Source organism: Peromyscus eremicus, chromosome 1 (genome assembly GCF_949786415.1).
Source record: "Peromyscus eremicus chromosome 1, PerEre_H2_v1, whole genome shotgun sequence".
In the NCBI taxonomy this organism is placed as follows: Eukaryota; Metazoa; Chordata; class Mammalia; order Rodentia; family Cricetidae; genus Peromyscus; species Peromyscus eremicus.
In genome coordinates this window covers 114,224,427-114,244,299 of record NC_081416.1, presented here as the reverse complement: position 1 = coordinate 114,244,299, position 19,873 = coordinate 114,224,427, and the positions used below count along the sequence as shown (strand labels likewise).

Below are 19,873 nucleotides of genomic sequence, written 5' to 3'. Positions count from 1 at the left end.
CCGAGTGCTGGGATTAAAGGCGTGCGCCACCACAGTCAGCAGAACAACCTTAAAAATACCCATTTTACAGAGGAACCTGAAGTGTAAGGTTCAGTCAGGAGCGTGCGCGCATGTGTGCGCGTGTACACACACACACACCCCACTCAGGAGCGTTTGCGCATGTGTGCGCGTGTACACACACACACACACACACACACACACACACACACACCACTCAGGAGCGCAAGCAACTGCTCACTGTTTCCTTCTTCCACATGGTTTCCAGAGCTAGACACAGAATACTGTCTGTTAGACAACAGCTATGAGTTCCTGAGGGCTACTTTATAAAGGTGTTCAAAGTCATCTTTTCAGATGCAAACTAAATCCTGTGTGTGTGTGTGTGTGTGTGTGTGTGTGTGTGCGTGCGCGTGCGCGCGCACACACACAACATAAGCCCCTATCTGGTATTTAGCCCTGCACCCGACACAGAAACCTAGGGGCTCAATTTGTCCAAAGACTGAAATTTCTACACATTTTGTTTATTGTCCTGCCCAGATCTAATGTGAATACATGACGTAGAAACATACACCAACCACACTGGCATTTGCACTTTAGATGAGAGCATGAGATGTGAGCCTGTGCATGACTTGAAACAGGCTACACAATTGATGTACACCAAAGGCAAAACCAAACAGTGAGCCAGGTGGTGGCACATGCCTTTAATCTCAGCCCTTGGGAGGCAGAGGCAGACGGATCTCTGAGAGTTCGAGGCCAGCCTGGTCTACACAGTGAGTTCCAGGACAGGCTCCACAAAGTTACACAGAGAAACCCTGTCGGGAAAAACAAAAAACCAAACAACCAAAAATTAATAATAATAATAGCAATAATAAAAAATAAATAAAAGAAACAGACAGTGAAAATTATAATTGGCACACAAACCTCTAAATTCTGATCTTGCTTTTTGCACTCAGGCTTGAGTGTTCCCCACAAGACACACATACACACACACACACACACACACACACACACACACACACAATGTAGAGCATCACCTGATCTGAGGACATAGAACACAGACCCCAAGGTCAGCCCACCTGGGGTCAAACTCTGCTTTGATGTTTAATATGTGACCCAAGGCAAATCACTCATTTTTCCCTAGTCTTCGGTTTCTATACCTGTGTCAACCACAGTCCCTGCTTCATAGATGTGTGCTAAAAATATATAATAGGTAAAATAAATGTTTTCAGCACAAAACTGCCACTTAACAATGCTGCCTCAGCAGAATGGGTACAAAACTCTTAGTACAACAAATAGAGGCACTGAGGCCCCAAGACAGTACCCGCCATCTGCGTTTTGGAGGTCACCCAGAAGCCACTGCCCCCCTAGGGTTCTGACCAATTCTGTCACTGATCTGTCTGTCATCTTTGCATGACTGATGTCAGACTAGTCAGCTATAACCTAGAGCCTTCCTTCTCACTATCTGTACTGCATCCATCTGCAAGTCCCTTCAGGTCATCACACATCAGCCCTCCTCCAGCCGTCATCTAGCGCTGTGTCTACTGTACGGTGAAGGGAGGGTGCCACACCTGCTCACCACCAAACCAGATAATGAGATCCTGCCAGGAGCCAGAGGGCCAGCATGGCTGCATTTCAATGCTTTTACACTCTTCCTTTGAAAAAGAACAGCCTACACCAAGTACTGAGAGCAGCCAGAGTGAGTGGAGATGGGTGCTGGGTGGCAGGGTGGCAGTAACCACTGAAAGATGAACACTAATATCACAGGGTTTATTCCCATATTTCCTTACAACTGAGATTTTCCAAATCAAGTGGCTTTCCACAAATAACATAGTATGGGGGAAAGGGAGTTCCACGATCTCACAGACCAGAGGGGATGAAGCAACAGTCAAGCAGTTAGTGAAACCACATTCTCGTCATTGCTGGCTGACAGTATTTGGAATAACCACAACCATTCTTACAAGTACTATAAAAACGGAACGAGAAGGCAGCACATATACATATTGAGGATGGTAGTTAGTTCTCTGATAGTGGCTAACTTGCACCCAACACACACACACACACACACACACACACACACACACACACACACACACACACACGATGGTAGTTAGTTCTCTGATAGTGGCTAACTTGCACCCAACATACACACACACACACACACACACACACACACACACACACACACACACCCTGTCCCCTCTAAGCAATTTGGTCACCTTTTTGGAATGCAGATATGGAGGTGTTGATTTTTCTAAGAAAGCAAGTTTCATCTTTCATCAGGACTGGTTTAAGGAACTGAATCGAAAGCTATCAACAAGACCTCAATTTTTAAGTCCTTACACCCAAGATCCCTGTACCTTCCCTGGGCTGAGGTACACTTCCACATTCAACCCTAAAGAAGGACTTCACAGAAAAAAGTCTAAGACTGCACCAGCTACCTGACTGATGCTTTTATGGCTGGAATTAAGGAGATCAAGACCTATGATCTTGAATCTGAAAAGGAAAAAGGTCCTAAACATAAACCCAGTGCTTCAGATTGTCTACCCATCCACTAACGCTACCAGAGCAGGAAGGACCAGCTCTGCAGGAAGAAGGCATCAGGCACCCACTAAGTCTAAGAACAATTAGTTACGACTGTGTCTTTCCTCAAGGAAGTTACATTCCCAGGAGAAGGCAGACACAGACAAGCTACTCAGAGGACTAGGGAGGAACCAAACCCAGCAGAGGCAAAAATCAGAGTGATCATCAGAGTGGAGACAGGGAAGTCTGCTGTGTGGGCAGGGCGAGCGTAAGGGTGGCAAGGGACCAGGAGCCAGAAGATTCCAGATAGCACATGACAGTCAGAAATAGGCAGAGAGGAGCCAAGCCTTTGGGATGGAGGAAGTCCCACTTCCGAAAATACAGGTAGCAGTCTTTCATTCTACAAGAGACAACTCCAACTCCTATCAGATTTAGATTCCAATTGTTTGGGGTGTTAATTAACTTTGAAGTTCTCTGGCAAATGAAAAGTTAAGAGGCTAAGAATGAACTTGAGAAAAGCTTATGAAAGTCCCAAGAAACACCTGTCCCACTTTCAGTTCAGAGGGGAAATAGGAAGACAGACAGGCAGCCAGCACTGCGGAAATGAAAATGTTATCCTTCACCATCCTTAATCCCGTGGGTCTCTGGCACTTCACACATCAAAAGATCAAGAGCACACCAGGCCAGGCCGGGAGGACTTTTCCAAATGGATCCAGTGGAAGCCAGCAAGCATGCAGTCATGGAGACTGCTGTCAATGCTGCGATGCACAGCCAGCATTGCACAAACGAAAAGGTGAGCACAAAGAACCTTCTAGGGCTTCGGGGAGCTCAATGGGACAAGGGAAACCAGTGATGGCTCCCCGGACAGACAAGCTAGGCAGACAGAACACACACAATCTGACTCCAAGAAGTTCTCTCCCAAAGAAAAAGAGGCCAGCCATGAGTGATCTGTCCTTCAGCACCAGTCTCTTCTGGACCTGCAGAAACGCCAACCACAGAGACCCTGGAAGGAGAAAAAGGACTGAAGAGAGTTCTTGCAGGGTTACCCTGGCAAGGACAGTGACAGAAGCATGCGGATTCCAGAAAAAATGGCAACTCTTTTGTTTTAACTTTTTAAATTTACATTCATCCATTCATGTGCTGTGTGTTGCGGGAGGGTGTGCATCTCGTAGGAATTCTCTCCTTGCACTGGGCAGGTTCCAGTGCTCAAACTTAAGTTGTCAGGCTTGGTGGCATGTACTTCCACCTACTGAGTCATCTTGCTGGCCCCAAAGGGACAACTCTTTCATGTGTTATCTTGGGCAGTTTCTATTGCTGCAACAAAACACCATAGTAAATTGGGGATGAAAGGGTTTATTTGGCTGACAATTCCATATGGCTGTTCATCATCAAAAGAAGTTAGGACAAAGCAGGAACCTAGAGACGGGAGCTGATACAGAGGTCACGGAGAGATGCTGTTTACTGGCTTGCTCCTCATGGCTTGCTTAGCCTGCTTTCTTATAGAACCCAGGACTTCTAGCCCAGGGATGGCACCACCCACAATGGGCTGGGCCTTCCCTCATCAATCACTAATAAAAAAAATGCCTTGCAGCTGAATCTTAAGGAGGTCATTTCTCAACTGAGGTTCTCTCTTTTCAAATGACGCTAGCTTGTGTCAAGTTAACCTAAGACTAGTCAGCATAGGTGGTTTGGTTTGGTTTTCTTTTCCTGTTTGTTTTCAATAGATCCCTTTCTTAATTCTCAAACTTAGCTCTAACCCAGACCACTCCTGAATTCCACATGTGTGCTCTACGGCTTCTTCTCCATCTCCACTCCATGTCTGATGGGCACCTCAAACTCAGAAGCCCAACAGCACACTCCTATGTGTCCTACCACCCTACCCCTAGCCATCCAGCTCCACAGAAACAAGGGCAGCTTGCCTACCCCTCAAGCCTCATCCTAGTACCTATGTGTACATTTATTCATCTATTTGAGACAGGATGTAGCCTAAGCTGGCCTTGGACTTGTGATTCTCCTGCCTCTGCTCCATGTGCTGGGATGCCAGCAAGAGCTGGGATTACAGGAGTGTATCCCCCCTGGCTCCTGCTGTCATTTCTGACATTGCCATTCTCCATTCTGCATCAGGAGATACTATTGGCTTTACCTTTACAATACACCCAAACTTGGAGCACACTACCTCATCACTCTCACCTGAGACACTCCAGTCAAGTTCTCACTGGTCTTTCTTTTCTAGTGGTGCAGCAGCCCCCCTTCTTGCCCCCATCCTGAAACCTTATCAAGAGCACATCCCTAAGGGGCTAACACCTACATCAAATCACATCGCATCTCTACCCAAAGCCCTTCCACAACTTCCATGTCCTGCAGGGGTCCTCATCTATTGTCTTCCTCCTTGGAACCCTTGACTTTCCCTTCCCAGCCTCTCCGACTTCCTTGACACTGCATGTGCCAGGCACACTCCAACCCTGGGACCTCTCAGCCCTCTCCTACATACAACTCTCCCACTGCTTCAGGCCACGTCCCTCTGGAGACGAAGCAAACCCTAGCCACCCTTTTCTAATGGTCGCCACAGCCCCACCCTCCAGTCCTCACAGCAGTGTGCCGAGCTGGGTTTTCTACAACACTTTCTGTGCTCTACTACGTGGCCATCATTATCATGAGCAGTGTTTGCCATCAGCACTTGTGGACAGAAACATCTCCAGACCAGGATTTGCTTTGTTGAGTCAGAAAGCCAGGGTCACAGAGGACACCTAACACACCCGTCAGTAAGCAGCCCCAACAGGATGTGAGGTGAGCCACAAGGGGGTGGGTGTTGGAGAATTCAAAATCCTTGCAGCAGTTCAGGCCAGGTGACTAGAGGGGCAAGATGGGACCACAGGTGTGTGCCGTGCAGTGGTGCCAGTCGGAGCGGATAAAGTGAGCAAAGGGACCAGGAGGCAGGCTGCTCAAGAGTGCCTGAACATCACACACTACTGAAACTGTACGGGCTGGCACAGGCGGGTGACAAACAAGAACAGGATCAACACGTATTCACCGAAGCCTACGGCCAAGGCCACAATGAGCTTTAAAACCAGCAAAACTGCACATTTGTTGTATAACAGCTGAGTATGGTGGTTATACTCAGAGGCTGAGGAATGCCATGAGTTCCAGGCCAGCCTGGGCTAGAGAGAGACCCTATCTTCAAACAACCAAGCAGTATATGTACTTCAAAACACAATGTCAAGTCTGTCACACTACAGTGACACGCTTCCTTCCCATGCTTCGCCACCCAGGTGAACAATTGCAGCAAACGTCAGGGAAAGGATGATAGCTAAAAACCAGTCACTCCGCAGGTTCCTCCACTGCCTGCTTCACAAGCTTACAAGTCCCAGTGTCCTAAGGTTTAGATCACACACCCTCACACCAGCCTTGGGATCGCCAACTCAAATGTGGCATGCCAGACTGTTCTGTTGCAGCTGTGTGAGAAGCAGCAGCACGCCAAGAGAACCACACAGAGTCATGCCTGACCCAGGACTGGAGAGAGACCTCTAGAGAGCAGACGGGAACCAGGGCTGTAATGGGAAAGAGGTGGCAGATTAGGAAAATGAGTGACTGCTCAGATACATGATGAAGGCGGAAAGGCGCCAAAGGGCTCTCCAGCTTGAAGCCATGGCAGAAGGCTCTCCAGGCTCAGAACAAGGGTGGGCCGTCTTTACGGAACACTGAACCTAGGTACAAGAAAAGGCCAGTGGGTGCCACCCGAAAGCATGAACCCTGAGCTGCAGGAACCCATGATGATCTGCATGACACACCCATTACAGCCCGAACTCTTACCCCTCTGTAAGCTTATTTTTAGCTCAGTATGTTCCTAATCTCGTAGAAAAACTCACGTCTTCCATTAACTCCAAGTCGGTATGTTCATTTCTTAACTTACTTCATCTAGCCTAATTATAATATAAAATGTGCACAGAAGCACATTAGCATGTGAATAGTCTTTTCCTAAGAGGTATATAAAAATTAAAATAATATGTGCTGGGAGAGATCCCACAGCACAAGAGAGGGCTTGCTGCTCAAGCTCTACCGCCCCACGCCCGAGTTCAATCCCCTGGAACACACATCAAGGTGGAAACAAGAACCCACTCCACACAGTTGTTCTCTGGCATCCACCCACACGCAGTGGCACATATACTAACATATACATAATAATAATAAAACTGGTCTTGTTCTGGCACCGTGGACCTTTAACAGTCAGTCAGTACTGCTATCACTGCACAGAGTTTGGCTGCATCTAGGACAATCACTAAAGTCAACTGGGGCTAAGCTGGAACTCTCTTCTGAGTTCCAACCCTAACACTACAGTGGCAGCCAGTAGTCACACTTCCCATCTGTAAGCACACTCTCTGATGGATGTATTCTGAATATAGGTCTGCTTTCCACTCTTCCCCCAAAGCAACTGCCCATACTTCACTCTGAGCATTTAAAATGTCAGGTGAAGCAGCACGCAGGGGTTCTTTGTGTTCCTTTTTGTTTGAAGATATAAGCAGTCCTGTGCTGAGAGGCAGCGGCTCAGTGTGTAACTGATACTCAGCTAACTGTCGCCTGAGCCCTGGGCTTGAGCAAGCCAGACTTCCTGGAAACAGGTTTCCAGTTTCACCATGGTGCCACGGCCCTTTAGTTCTACAGTGAATCAATATCATGGAACTTATCAATGAGCTCCGTTACACAGCCTTGAAAACACTCCCTGAATAGAAGGTGCAAGGCATTATGGGAACATTCATATTTTAAAAGGAAACATGATTCAAGTCCCATGGCCAACTTCAGGAAATGGGCAAGTGACTGCTTATGGTTGTCCCCTTAGCAAAAAAGACAGCTAGAAGGTTATAAATGGCTAGAAGAGCCAAGGTTTCACTCCTGTCCTGACGTCCCCCAAAGCCTCTGGCTCCTGATGCATTCGAGAGGGCTCCCTTGTGGCTGCAGCAATACAAAGGACAGCCTGCAAAGTGACTGAAGGTATTGGGTTACAGGTAAGGCTTCTGCTCCTGGAAAGAGCTCTTTTGAGAATATAAACATCCTGGTAGGAGCACAATGCCACTGCACACTATTCTCCAAAGCAACAAATCCTGAGCCCCGCGCCCCCCCCCCCCCCCCCCCCCCGCCACCCTCAGCTCCAAGCACACACCAAAGTGAGGCTAACCAGTGGGAGTGGTCTCCAATATCATCTGATACAGCAGCTCCAACAGTTCTACCAACAATCCCCAGCAACAGCATCTCATTCTTGTGCCTCACTGTCTCACTGTGTGGAAGTTGCATCAGGACCTGGCGCAGGTATTATCATTTACACAGCATTATCACTTACGCTACTCAAGGGAGGCTGGAGAAAGCCACAGCATCTGAATGGCATCAAGCAACTTGTAAGTGCCGCAGCCAAGACCTGAATCCAAGTCTGTTATTCTAAAGTCTGTTTCCTTCATCACAAAACACCTGAAAGCTCAGGCTGGCAGGAATGTGCCTTTCCAGGCTACCCATGAAAACAACCCTGCTTGTGTGATTCTGACAGAAGCTGGAAACCAGTTCCAGCTGTCAATCTCCTAAATGAAGAAATAAACCACTGGACCATCTCATGCTGGGGACCTTTAGCCCAAGCCACACAAGGCCACCTGCACTGTGTAGCTTCTGTCCTCATCCCTTCTCCTGCCTTCTCTACCCTACAGATTGTTTGCATCCACACAGCAGGCTCTTCCAGTAACCCCTTAGTGTCAGCTGGTGCCTGTGGGAAGCGCCCCATTTTCCTTGGCTGTTCACTACCATCACTCCCAGGTTTTCATCAGGTACCCACACATGAAGTCACTGAATAACAGTGACATTACTGCCCCAGTGACCAAGTTTAAGGAATTAACTGCGCTCTGTTCAAGGCCAAGATTCTATGTCACACACCCAGAATGAATGGAAAGCAGAGCCCACTAGGAGGAGGACAGTAAATGTGAAGGAAGCACTGGCACGGTGGAGCTATGCATCTGCCACAGCTCTTCCCAAGACCAACGCTGAACCTTAACTCCCACTGTACCAGAGTCAAGAGGACGGACCTTCAAGAGGTGATGGAGCAAGATGGCCCCACCCCCTGAAAGGAAGGATGCCTTCTGTAAGAGTGGCTTACCGTAAAAGGACCCTTTCTATGCTGAATAGGACAGAGAAACCACAGGGAATCGGAGATAAGGGTAGGTAGGGTTCAGAAGCACTCTTTATAGGAAGGGCACTGTAAGCAAGCACAAGATAGTGTAGCATAAATAAAGCCCCATCTACCTACCCAACTCTAGCCTGTGAGAAGCCTTCCTCCCCCTAAAGATGGCCAACATAAGATAATGCAATGTAAATAAAGCCCTATCCACCCACCCAACTCTAGCCCGTGGAGAAGCCTTCCGCCCCTCTAAAGGTGGCCAGCATTCAAGGAACCTTCCTGGAAGCCAAGGCAGGGTCCTCAGCACACCACAGAACCTGGTGGTCCTTGATCTTAGACTTCCCAGGCTGCAGAAGGAAAAGGAAGAAATTACTCTTCTTTATAAATTATCTATTGCTACTACAACAGCACAAAGGGACAGAGTGATAGAGTGAGTGAGTTGCAGTGCTGAATTAGAACTGCCTGCCAAATCCAAAAGGTTTGACCTATCTACTGTCTATAAATCCTATCTTGCCGGGCGGTGGTGGTGCACGCCTTTAATCCCAGCACTCGGGAGGCAGAGCCAAGCGGATCTCTGTGAGTTAGAGGTCAGCCTGGGCTTCCAAGTGAGTTCCAGGAAAGGTGCAAAGCTACACAGAGAAACCTGTCTCAAAAAACAAAACAAAACAAAAAATCCTATCTTTTCATAAAAATCAAGGAGCCTGTTACTTAGAACACTGTACAAAAACAAAAACAAAAACAAAAAAGTCACTGTTTGGGTGGGGAGTGGAACAGACCTCCAGCTTCAGTATGGGGTTAGCAGAAGCCAGTGCAGATGAGAAAGCTGTGATCAAGTGAACTCCGCAATCTCCACACCCAGACTTGAGAGTCTCCCCTGGGAGTATGACTGCTAAACAGAGAAGTTCAAGGTGCAGGGAGAAGAGAGGAGGCAGAGGTAGCAAAGGAACCCTAAGGGTAAGGTCTGAGTAGACTCAGGACAGCCAGCCAACCTTCTTCCAGACTTGAAGACTGAACGTTAGAGGAGGAGTCTTCAAGAATATCCTAAGTCAAATGCCGAGAGAAGAGCAGGCCCATGCAGGAGTTACACATTACCAGAGAAAACAGCATTTCTCCTGCAACTGGATCACAGCAGAAGTTCAAGGTCCATCAGACAGAACCAGTCAGCAGTTTCCCTGGGGTGAGGCAAGAACTCAGACTCTGTTCCCTGCAGGGGCAAAGCAGTAAGCCTAAGAGCCAACTACGGGGAGAAAGAGAGCGCAGCCAGAGAGGGAGCTCTGTGCAGACAGGCAGACAGACCCCGACCCTGACTTTCAAGCTGCCTTGCCTGAACACATCTGCTGAGGAAGAGCCACCTCCTTCCTAAGGGGAGTCTCCCACTGCTCCTGGAACTAGAGCTAACACAGACAGCTGGCCCTCTAGGTCCACAAGTTGCACACCTGCAGATTCACCATCGAAGTATCGAAAATACAAACTGTGTACTGAACAAGACCTTTGCCTGGTCATTATTCCCCGAATAGTACAATTCAACAACTATTTACATAGCATTTACATTGCAATAGATATTACAAGCAATCTAGAGATGATTTAAAGGACGCACGTGGGTTATATGCAAATTCTGTGCCATTTTCTACTAAGAACTTGAGCTGTGGATTTTTGTATCCATGGGGTCCTGGAAACAGCCTCCCATGGATACCAGGAGACAAGTACATTTCCTTTCCATAAATACTACTCTGCTTTCTCCTCCTATCAAGCAGTGCTCAAAGCAGGTTCTGTCTTCGTACTACTGATCAGAATCAGGCAGAAATCCTAGGCTTTTTCCCTTACGGATTCACAGTATTCCTTCTGAGAACAAAGAGGTTACACTACCAACTTCACCATGCTCAGAAAAGGCAACTGTGTTACTCATAAGGACAATGACACCCTGTGAGTGCCAATTTTAAATACTATTCAAAACCAACCGAAGGTGCCTTTCAAGTCCCCAGCACCTATGTTAGCACAGCTTTCCTGTCTGTCACAGGATTCCCCAAATCACAGATCCTATGAATGGCAGACATTAAAGTTACCAAACAGCCAGCATGTGGATACAGGTTCGGCTGCTTCTAAATTCAGTTGTCAGAGAGAGAAGCAGACAGACGATGCCTAATAAATGGTGTGCTGACTGAATGAAACATTGGGTCTTACCAAGGCACAAAAGCTCCTTTCTCACCTCCTCCCCTCTCTGCATCTGCTTTCTGTTACCAAATGATTTCCCCTCCACTGTCCTTGCCACCTACATCAAATAGTAGGCTCAGATGTGACTTCTGTGGATGACATCAGTAAACCCCACTAACAAACCAAATCACGAATGCCACCGTCTGGGTCTCTAGATCAGAAGACTCAGCTAAAATACTCTGCCTACTCTGCACCTCATTCTTGAGGGTTGCTTATTATTTCGGTTCACTCCCGCTAAGTCACAGTCCAACACCTACAGTGTGCAATCACTCTTGCCAAGGGATGTCTCCTTAAAGGGCATGCAAAGAGCCTACCTAGATCCACCTATCCTCACCCTGCCCTGTACCCATCAGCCACTTTCTTCCCTCAACTCAAGCACACCACAGGCTCCCACAAGACCCCACGATCTACAGTGTCCTCTCTACAAATGCTTCAAAGCCTGCAGCGGCTACAATGGGCAGTGCACTTGTGATGTCCACCACAGGCTGCAGAGATGATGCACCTGCATTCCTGGTGCTCACCATCAGGCTCAAGTTAGTGGCTACTCCCTACGGTCACATGCCAACTTTCTTCTTCCACACTGGGTCACACTCTCTAGCTCCTTCAAACCCTAACTCCCTCCAACCCTTTTTTTTCAGAAAATGTTAAAATCTTTGAAACAATAACCTATTTCCCCAAATAGCACATCCCCCTTTCTGCCTCTGTACCCTTTTTTAAAAAGAGAATTCCTGCCTTTAGCCATGCAAGTGGCTCTGCATGCTGGGGAGAACTCCAGCTCTCTGTTAACATCACAGTATTAACACATAGGTGCTGCACAGACAGGTAGTGGATGAAAACAGAAGACAAACGAGGAATGAGAAGAATCCTTCTTTTGTTCAACCAGACACCACAATGTCAGAAGAACAGCTTGAAAGCGGCTAAGACCACTAGCCAATGCACTGAACACCTCGCCTCCCTTTTGGTGAATGGTTGGACCCACAGATACTAAACTCTAAAGGTTTAGCATCTTCGAGGCACCGACTCAGTTCCTCAAGAGTGTACTCACTCAGTATATAAATGAAGCACCCTGAACAAATATTTAACCAGGATCTGTATTTTAAGGCCCAGTGCTGGAGTGGGGGAATAGACAAGACAGGGGCCCTTCCCTCAAGGAACTTTCAACTAAACAGCAGCTGTGACAATGCCATAACAAGCACAAGTCAAGGAGTGAGTGCTAGCTGCAAGTGTGTTAGTTACTTTTCATTGCTGTGACAGACAGTGGAGTACACAACTTCAGGTGGATTAACGTTAGCTCAAGATTTCAAAGCCTTCAGTCCATCCAAGTGCAGCTGGCCCTGCTGCTTTTAGGCCTGTGGCAAGGCATAATACAAGGAAGAAAGGCATGAAGCAGAACTGTCCCTTCCCACCCACTACCACTCCTATGGAGCCAGGAAACAGGGAGAAGAGAGGAAGAGGCCAGGGCAAAACATAACCTTCAGAAGCACAGCGGTGAATCAGCTCCTCCAATCAGGCTCTCTTCTGGGTTCCCACCTCCCAACAGTCCATCTGACTAAGAACTATAACAGATTAATCTGTTGGCTAAGTCGAGCCTTTGTGATCCCATGACTTCTCCCAAAGCTCTACTTCTGAACACTGTACTGGGGACTAGGCCTTCAACACATGGGCCATAAGATGGGGACACAAAGGATCTCCTAATATAACTAGAATCCAATTAGGATCAACACTCTTACCATGAAGGGTACATTCAAAATGCCAGCCATGAGCTCAGGAAGGGCACAGTCCTGTGCCTGGGACACTGGGGCTGCCTAGCTCTGACTCATACAGCTTATTTCTCCGGGAATAATCTACGGGCCAGGACAGAGACAACTGGGAGGCAGCAAGTGCTCCAGGCAGTACCTGTGCAGTATGATTAACCAGGAAGTCAGAGGAGGAAAACCACTCACACAAGACTTGGGTTTGGAAGAGGGGTTCTGAACCAGCCCAAAAGAACTGGTACTGGGAGTGGAAGATGTCCTTCCACGGCAGTGACCTCAACAGAGCTGGGAAGGGGTAGAACTGGCCTTGCCCAGACGCCGTTACTGAAGGGCCACATAGAGTAAGAGGAAAGACAGGAGTCCAGGCTAAAGGAAGGTGGTCGAGGAACCCTGACCAGCCTCCGAATCAGCTAGTGTCTAGATTATCATAAACCAGACTCACACCTTCTGAGAAATCCAATGACAAAAAACTCAGGGTAGAAGCGCTCCAAAGTATCAGTCAGCAGACCTGCTGGTTGGCTGTGAGATTATCCTCCTGTCAGAATGGGGTGGGCGGATGAAAGCAGTACCACACAGGCTCTGGGAAATACTCTTCACATTTCACACCCAGCACTCTTTTTTTTAAGTCAAATAAAACAGAACACATTCTGCTATGCAAAGCACCCACTTGGGGGAGGGGGGAATGTTTTGTGAAACATTTGGTTCAGATATGCAGCCACAGATGAATGTATTCGTGAAAGCATGATCAAGATGTAAAACGAGCGTCCTGCTGTAGGCAGGCTAATGGCTGGGAAAGCACAGGACAAGAGGATTTGTAAGGTGTCTTCAAGTTCTGAGATTCTGGGAGGCAGAGGTGGGTGTCACACCTGTAACGCCAGCACCTGTGAAGTAGAGGCAGGAGGTGATGATGGTCTCAGCTGCATTGTGAGTTCGAGGCCAGCCTATGATTCATAAAGCCCTGTCTCCAAAACCAGTTTTTTAAGAAACGAAAAACTAAAAACAAAATTCACACTTAATTTAGATATGAGTTCTAGTTATAACATTAAATAGACCACAAGCAAAATTTAGAGATACCATCAGGTAATTCAAATTTTAGTTTACCCCCAAACAATGCTTCTTATATGCAACGAACTGCAGAAGGTAGCTACACCTCACCTATGTGGTAAGACAGACACATACACACACTCAGAGTGAAGGGGCAACCCTACAAAAGGCTTTCACTTCCATAAAGACAGGCCCACATAGGAGGAATGTTCTGTAGGAATTTTTATGGAAATTCCAAACATCTAGTACCAAAATTTATTTTTAATACCTACACTATGGCAGATTCTAGTAGTTCAAGATTGTGCGACATGTGCTTTTTAAAAATAACTGTGAAGAAAAAAAAAAAAAACCTGTGTGTTTGTATATATAAAAGGCGTGTGTGGGCACAATTACTGAGGTGACAGGACAGCCTTGGAGAGCCAGCTCTCTCCTTCCACCTTTGGATTCCACGGATCAAACTCTGGTCACCAGGCTGGCCCTGCAAAGCAGCCTCCACTCACTGAACCATCCGACTAGCCCACGTACTTCTTCCTGGCAAGGTTTTACTACGACGCGGCCAACCTAGAACTCACCATGTAGCTCAGGCTAGCCTCAAACTTTCAGCAAACCTCCAAGCCTCCGGAGTGCTGAGACATATCACACACCACCGCTCCCTGCTAGTGACGCATACTTTTGAAACCCTTTCCTGAACAGGTGGCATGCAACTACTTGTGGATTCTCAGCCAGTCCATCAGGACATCTGCAGCCTCGTCTACCTACACCATTTTTCAAAAGCTCCACTCCAATTGAGGATATCTCCTCCAAGACCTCAGAAGAATCTGAGCAAGCAACACACAGAGCAGATACGAAACACTTCTCTATTATACAAGCCATTTTCCCAGAAGCGCAAGGGATAATTTAATTTATGAACATATGTGCAACACATATGGAAATAAAATCATTACTACTGGCCATGTACTTGAGCCCAGCAAACAGACTTTTCACAAGAATTATACAAAGGTCTCTAACAACAACAGTGCCTATTGTCCTTATTCTGGGGACTCGTTCCTTTGAAGAAATCCAAGCTCATTACAGACAGGACCTCAGGTACGGATGCCACCTGTGCTATAGGGATTAAGTGGGAAAGGTCACAATTACCAAAACAGGTCAGGTCACTTGGCTTTCCCACAAACCAAACATCTGTCTAAGTTCAGAGTAAAACTCAAGAGTTTTTCTGTCTTTTTTTTTTCTTTTCTTCACCTGGTCTATCCTCAGACTAATGACAATTTGTGCCTGGCATGTTAAAGACCCTCAATAAACACTTTTCCTGTTCTGTGAACGCTAACTCAAGGTCAACAGATTCCCTCAGGCCTATAAGACATCCTGTGCTAGTGGTGGGGCTTTGGGAAGGTGCCAGCATCAGCTAACTTCCTGATCTCCCGGTGCCAGCTACTCTGCCCCACCAGGAGGCAAAGTCCTCGCCACACCCGACCCTCCCCTGCCTTAATGGCTGTTCAGACATCGCCCCAGGGATACTTTCTACTCGGAAAGTCTTTTAGAGGTCACCGTCTCGCCCCTGCTTTCACAGGCACTGAAAACCCCAAGGTCACTTCCATCAGACCTTTGGGGTCTGAGAGTAGCTCATTACACAACTCAACCCAAATCAAGTTGGTTTTGCCTTTACGTTAGCACCCCCCACGGCGGCCACGTGCGTTTAACCGGAGCCACAAAGACTCCAGGCCGCGCGGGCCAGTTAAGTCTGAGCTCTCCAGCCCCGAGGGCTGGCGGTTCAGAGCGAATGCTACGATCCAGAAGCACGAGCCCGCACCCCACTCGCAGCTCGGGGCTCACCGGGTGCGCAGCGCCTGCCACGCGGCGTCGATGTCGGCATAGAGGTTCTTCTCGGAGGGCTTGCCGGAGCTCACGCCGTAGCCCGAGTAGTCGTAGGAGAAGATGTTGCAGTTGATGCGCGAGCCCAGGCCGATGTAGAAGCTACACATCTGACCCAAGTCCACGGCGTTGCCGTGCGAGAAGAGCAACGTGTAGCGGCTGGAGGGCGCGCAGCGCACGAACATGCACCCCAGCCGGTTGTCGCGAGCCGTGCGTGAGAAGAAGACCTCGACGGCGTCCAGTTCGCGCTGCGAGTACTGCCAGTCTGCGCGCTCGCTCAGGTGCAGGCTGCAAGCGCCGGGGCCCGCGCCCTCCTCGGCCGCGGCGGGCTGAGCCGCCGGGGCGGGCGAGGGGGTCGCAGCGGGCGCGGGCGCGCGCTGCTCGGGCGCCAGCACCGTGTAGGTGGGTTCGGGCGGCAGGAAGGCCAGCTTGGCGGCGATGCGGCTCGGACAAGGAGGGCAGCAGAAGAGCCAGCACAGCTCGCCCAGCGAGAAACCGTTCATCCTGGGGCCGGGCTCGGGCATCGGGGCGGCCTGGAGCCCGCCGCGGGCGGGAGGGAAGCGCAGAGAGCGCAGAGGGCGCGCGCCGGGAGCCGGAGGCCGGCCGAGGAGGCGGAGAGGCCAGGGGCGGGGCCAGGCAGGCGCTACGCGGCGAGCGGGGCGGGTCAGCGGCGGCCCCGCAGCCCCGGCGAGGGGCGGACGGCCGGGGCTTGCGCGAGGCACACAAAGCCGGCGGCGGCGGCGGCGGCGGCCATGGCCCGCTCGAGCGCGCCGCCCCGCCCCCGCACGCTGCCGCCACTTCCGGGTTACCGCGCGGCGCGCCCCCACAGGTGGGCGGGGCAACCCATCCGAACGGACGCCCTAGTCCGAAGCAAGACTCCCATATCTGGGCGGGGCTCCCGCCTCTGGGCGGGGATTAGCGCGTCTGGGCGGGGCTACTCGTTGCAACGCTCTCCGGATCTGAAGCGAGGCTCCTGAATCTGGGCGGGGCTCCCGTGCCTTGGGCGGGGCTTATCTCGTCTTGGGCGGGGCTCTGAAAAAAAAAAAAAGGAGTTGAGGGGCGGAGGACGGTTGGGATTATCCTGGAATAAAAGAAGATAGGTCTGCAAGTACCTAGGGATTCGGTTCTCCAAAATCAACTTCTGTCCTTGTGGGGATTATTGAGAATTTATGGAAAAGAAAATTATTGGGAAAGAGAATTGAATGAATTAAAAATGCCTTGCTCTCGTCTATTCAACATTACTTTTTTTTTCTTTTGGTTGTTTGAGACAATTTAGCCTAGGCTGGCTTAGAACTCCTTGACGCTCCCCGCCTCCACCACCAAGTGCTGAGATTCCAGACTGTTTGAACAACCTCTACCTTAAACGTCCCAGACCATCTCGTGCATGTTCCCGTGTTGCAGGTGGCTGTTGCGTATGTGTGTATAGCTACACTAGTCTCTCTGTGACCACTATTACAGCAGAGCCTGGTGGTTTTTTACAACAAATGATGTTGATGTGGTCCTTCCTGTCCACCTCACACACCTTACATCACCCTCTGTGGTGCCAACTGGATACTCCATATCTACCCTTCATGATGTTAGTTTCTCTCGAATTGTTTTGGCGCCAGTTTTAATCATGAAAGACAACACCAATTTTAATTCACTGTGGTCTTGGCCATCAGCCTCAAGTGGTTTTTCCAAATATAACGCTCAGAGCTTTTGAAACCGTGTGAACCATGGTGTCCACGGGTCAAAGCCTCTGCCCTTTCCATGGGCGTTGGCACCATGCTTCCCTTTCTGGGGCAGAGAAGAAGGCATCCCAGTCTACCTGCAACGCAACCAGAGCCCCAAGGGGCAGTCACCACTCCAGACCTGTTTCCCTCACAGATGGCCCAAGAAGGATTACAACTTTTTTTTTTAAGCACCCTAATCTAAACTAATTTACCAGTACCAACTTCAGTAGTAACCTTGACTGAGTTTCAAAAGGCCATGTCTTCACTAAATAAATGTTTGGTGTGTTTGAATTATCAAACTGTTCCCAAAGCCTGCCCAAAAAGCCTCTTCAAGTTTGCTGGGCAAAGCTGTTCTCCCCAGAAGGCTTTAGCTTCTGGCCTTGAGTTTCCTTTTTCTCAAAAACTTTGTGAATTGTTACATGTTGTTATATTCCACCGGCTTGTTTCTCATATTCAGTAGATGTGTGTGTGGTGTTTTTCATGCTGCTGTACCCAATGGGTCAGGTGCCAGAGCTACAAAAGATAAGACAATCTCTGCCATAGTCAGGAAGCTCAGAGAAGACTAAAAACAGCTTTGCATGCGCATTAAACCGACTATTAACTCAGAAGTGGTGACAGGAGAGTCAGAAGTTCAAGGTCATGCTCAACTACATAGTGAGCTGAGGCCAGACTGGGCAATGACACTCAATAAATGAATAAGTGAATAGTGGATTTGGGGGATTGAACTCGGGTCCTCAGACTTGAAATCATGCAGCTTTACTCACTGAGCTGTCTTGCAGCCTTAGGCAATGGTTTCGGGTTCCAACTTGGTGGTGGTATTTCTGTGAGGAACAGATGTGTCGTCCGTTTCATGCAAATCTAATACAGAACAAGAATAGAGGACTCTGAGAACTGAAAAGAGAAGCATCCACTCTCCTCTTGGTCAATCTTTCTCCAGCCTCCCTCCTCCCACCTAACAGAATGGACTAGCACAGAGCTCACGAAAGGACAGCTAATGATTCTTTTTTTTTTTTTTTTTTTTTTTTTTTTTTGGTTTTTCGAGACAGGGTTTCTCTGTGTAGCTTTGCGCCTCTCCTGGAACTCACTTGGTAGCCCAGGCTGGCCTTGAACTCACAGAGATCCTCCTGGCTCTGCCTCCCGAGTGCTGGGATTAAAGGCGTGCGCCACCACCGCCCGGCAGCTAATGATTCTTAAGTCCACATCTTCGTGCTGCCAATGGAAAGGACAGCAATCAAATTCCTGAGGTTCTGGTGCAGGCGATCCTTAGACTGTTGGGAAACTTCAAGTTGTTTATTTAGTTTAGTCTCTGTCTCCTTCCGAAAAGGACTTGTGTGATATGATTTGGTACATTACCAATAACTAAATAAAAAGCCTAAATTTTTAGATCATTTTAAGAGACTATACAGAGAAAGACTTCCTGGAAAAATAAGCTCATTCATATTTATGTGAATATTAAACTTAAACCCTTATGTTGTATACCATAGAGAGCAAGCCTTGCTCATCCATACCACGTAGAGCTGAGATTAGAGTTTGTGTGGTCCTCCAAGATGAGAAGTGCTACCCAAGGATTGACAAGTTCAGTATCTCGGCACATTTGGCATTAAAAAAAAAAATCTTCAGCAAACACTGTGTAGTTCTTTGGATGCTAACCTCTCTGTACCGCCATCTTCAGGTCTGAAAAGCTGAAGGTGAGACTGTGTGCGTATTGAGCTGTGGGAGTTCAGCATCTACCACGGAGAAAAGTTATGCCCTATAAGATGCCGGGGCCGCCAGGCAGTGGTGGCGCACGCCTTTAATCCCAGCACTCGGGAGGCAGAGTCAGGCGGATCTCTGTGAGTTCGAGGCCAGCCTGGGCTACCAAGTGAGTTCCAGGAGAGGCGCAAAGCTACACAGAGAAACCCTGTCTCAAAAAACCAAAAAAAAAAAAAAAAAAAAAAAAAAAAAAAAAAAAAAAATGCCAGGACCAATGTAACTGCTGTCTAATTTGACCTTAAAGAACCTCTGTGTGATTCTTAAATGTTCTAGCAGAGTGAGGTCTAACTTTGAATTCAGGTCAGCAAATGTATTTGTTGGGTCCTTAGCATGAGTCAGGCCATGAATTGACCTGGGATATGTGAAGGAAAAAGTTAATGTCCCAGCCAAGTGTAAGGACTGTCCATTGCCACTGCTGCTGAACCAACTCTATCCCCACCCACCAGCTGGGGCTAACAAGCTGATAGTAGAAACATTTATGTGTTTGACATTGTCTTTCGTGTTAGTCTTCTACATGCTGAGTTGCTGAAGATTGACTTGATTTTTAAAAGCAAAACGAGCCGGGTGGTGGTGACGCATGCCTTTAATCCCAGCACTCGGGAGGCAGAGCCAGGCGGATCTCTGTGAGTTCGAGGCCAGCCTGGGCTACAGAGTGAGTTCCAGGAAAGGTGCAAAGCTACACAGAGAAACCTTGTCTCTAAAAACCAAAAAAAGAAAAAAGAAAAAAGCAAAACCATATTAATATGGAAAAATGATCCATGTATTATGACCAGAGGAAGGATGGTTAAATACTGCCTTGTGAGCTAGAGAGATGGCTCAGCCTTTAAGAGCATGTACTGCTCTAACAGAGGAGCTGAGTCCAG

The 19,873-nt window shown here is 48.4% G+C and overlaps 1 protein-coding gene across 2 annotated transcripts in view; it reads right to left on the bottom strand.

Moving 5' to 3' along the window:
* Abhd17c (abhydrolase domain containing 17C, depalmitoylase) overlaps positions 1 to 16,207 on the bottom strand; it is a 40,756-nt gene extending 24,549 nt beyond the window's left edge. Inside the window, exon 1 of one of the 2 annotated variants that reach the window (XM_059271998.1) lies at positions 15,508 to 16,207. In XM_059271998.1, the coding sequence (XP_059127981.1) occupies positions 15,508 to 16,070 (563 nt within the window). In that variant the 5' untranslated portion in view covers positions 16,071 to 16,207. The remainder of the gene's footprint in view (positions 1 to 15,507) is intronic. The other variant, XM_059271990.1, reaches the window with a different exon arrangement.
* Positions 16,208 to 19,873: the final 3,666 nt, after the last annotated feature.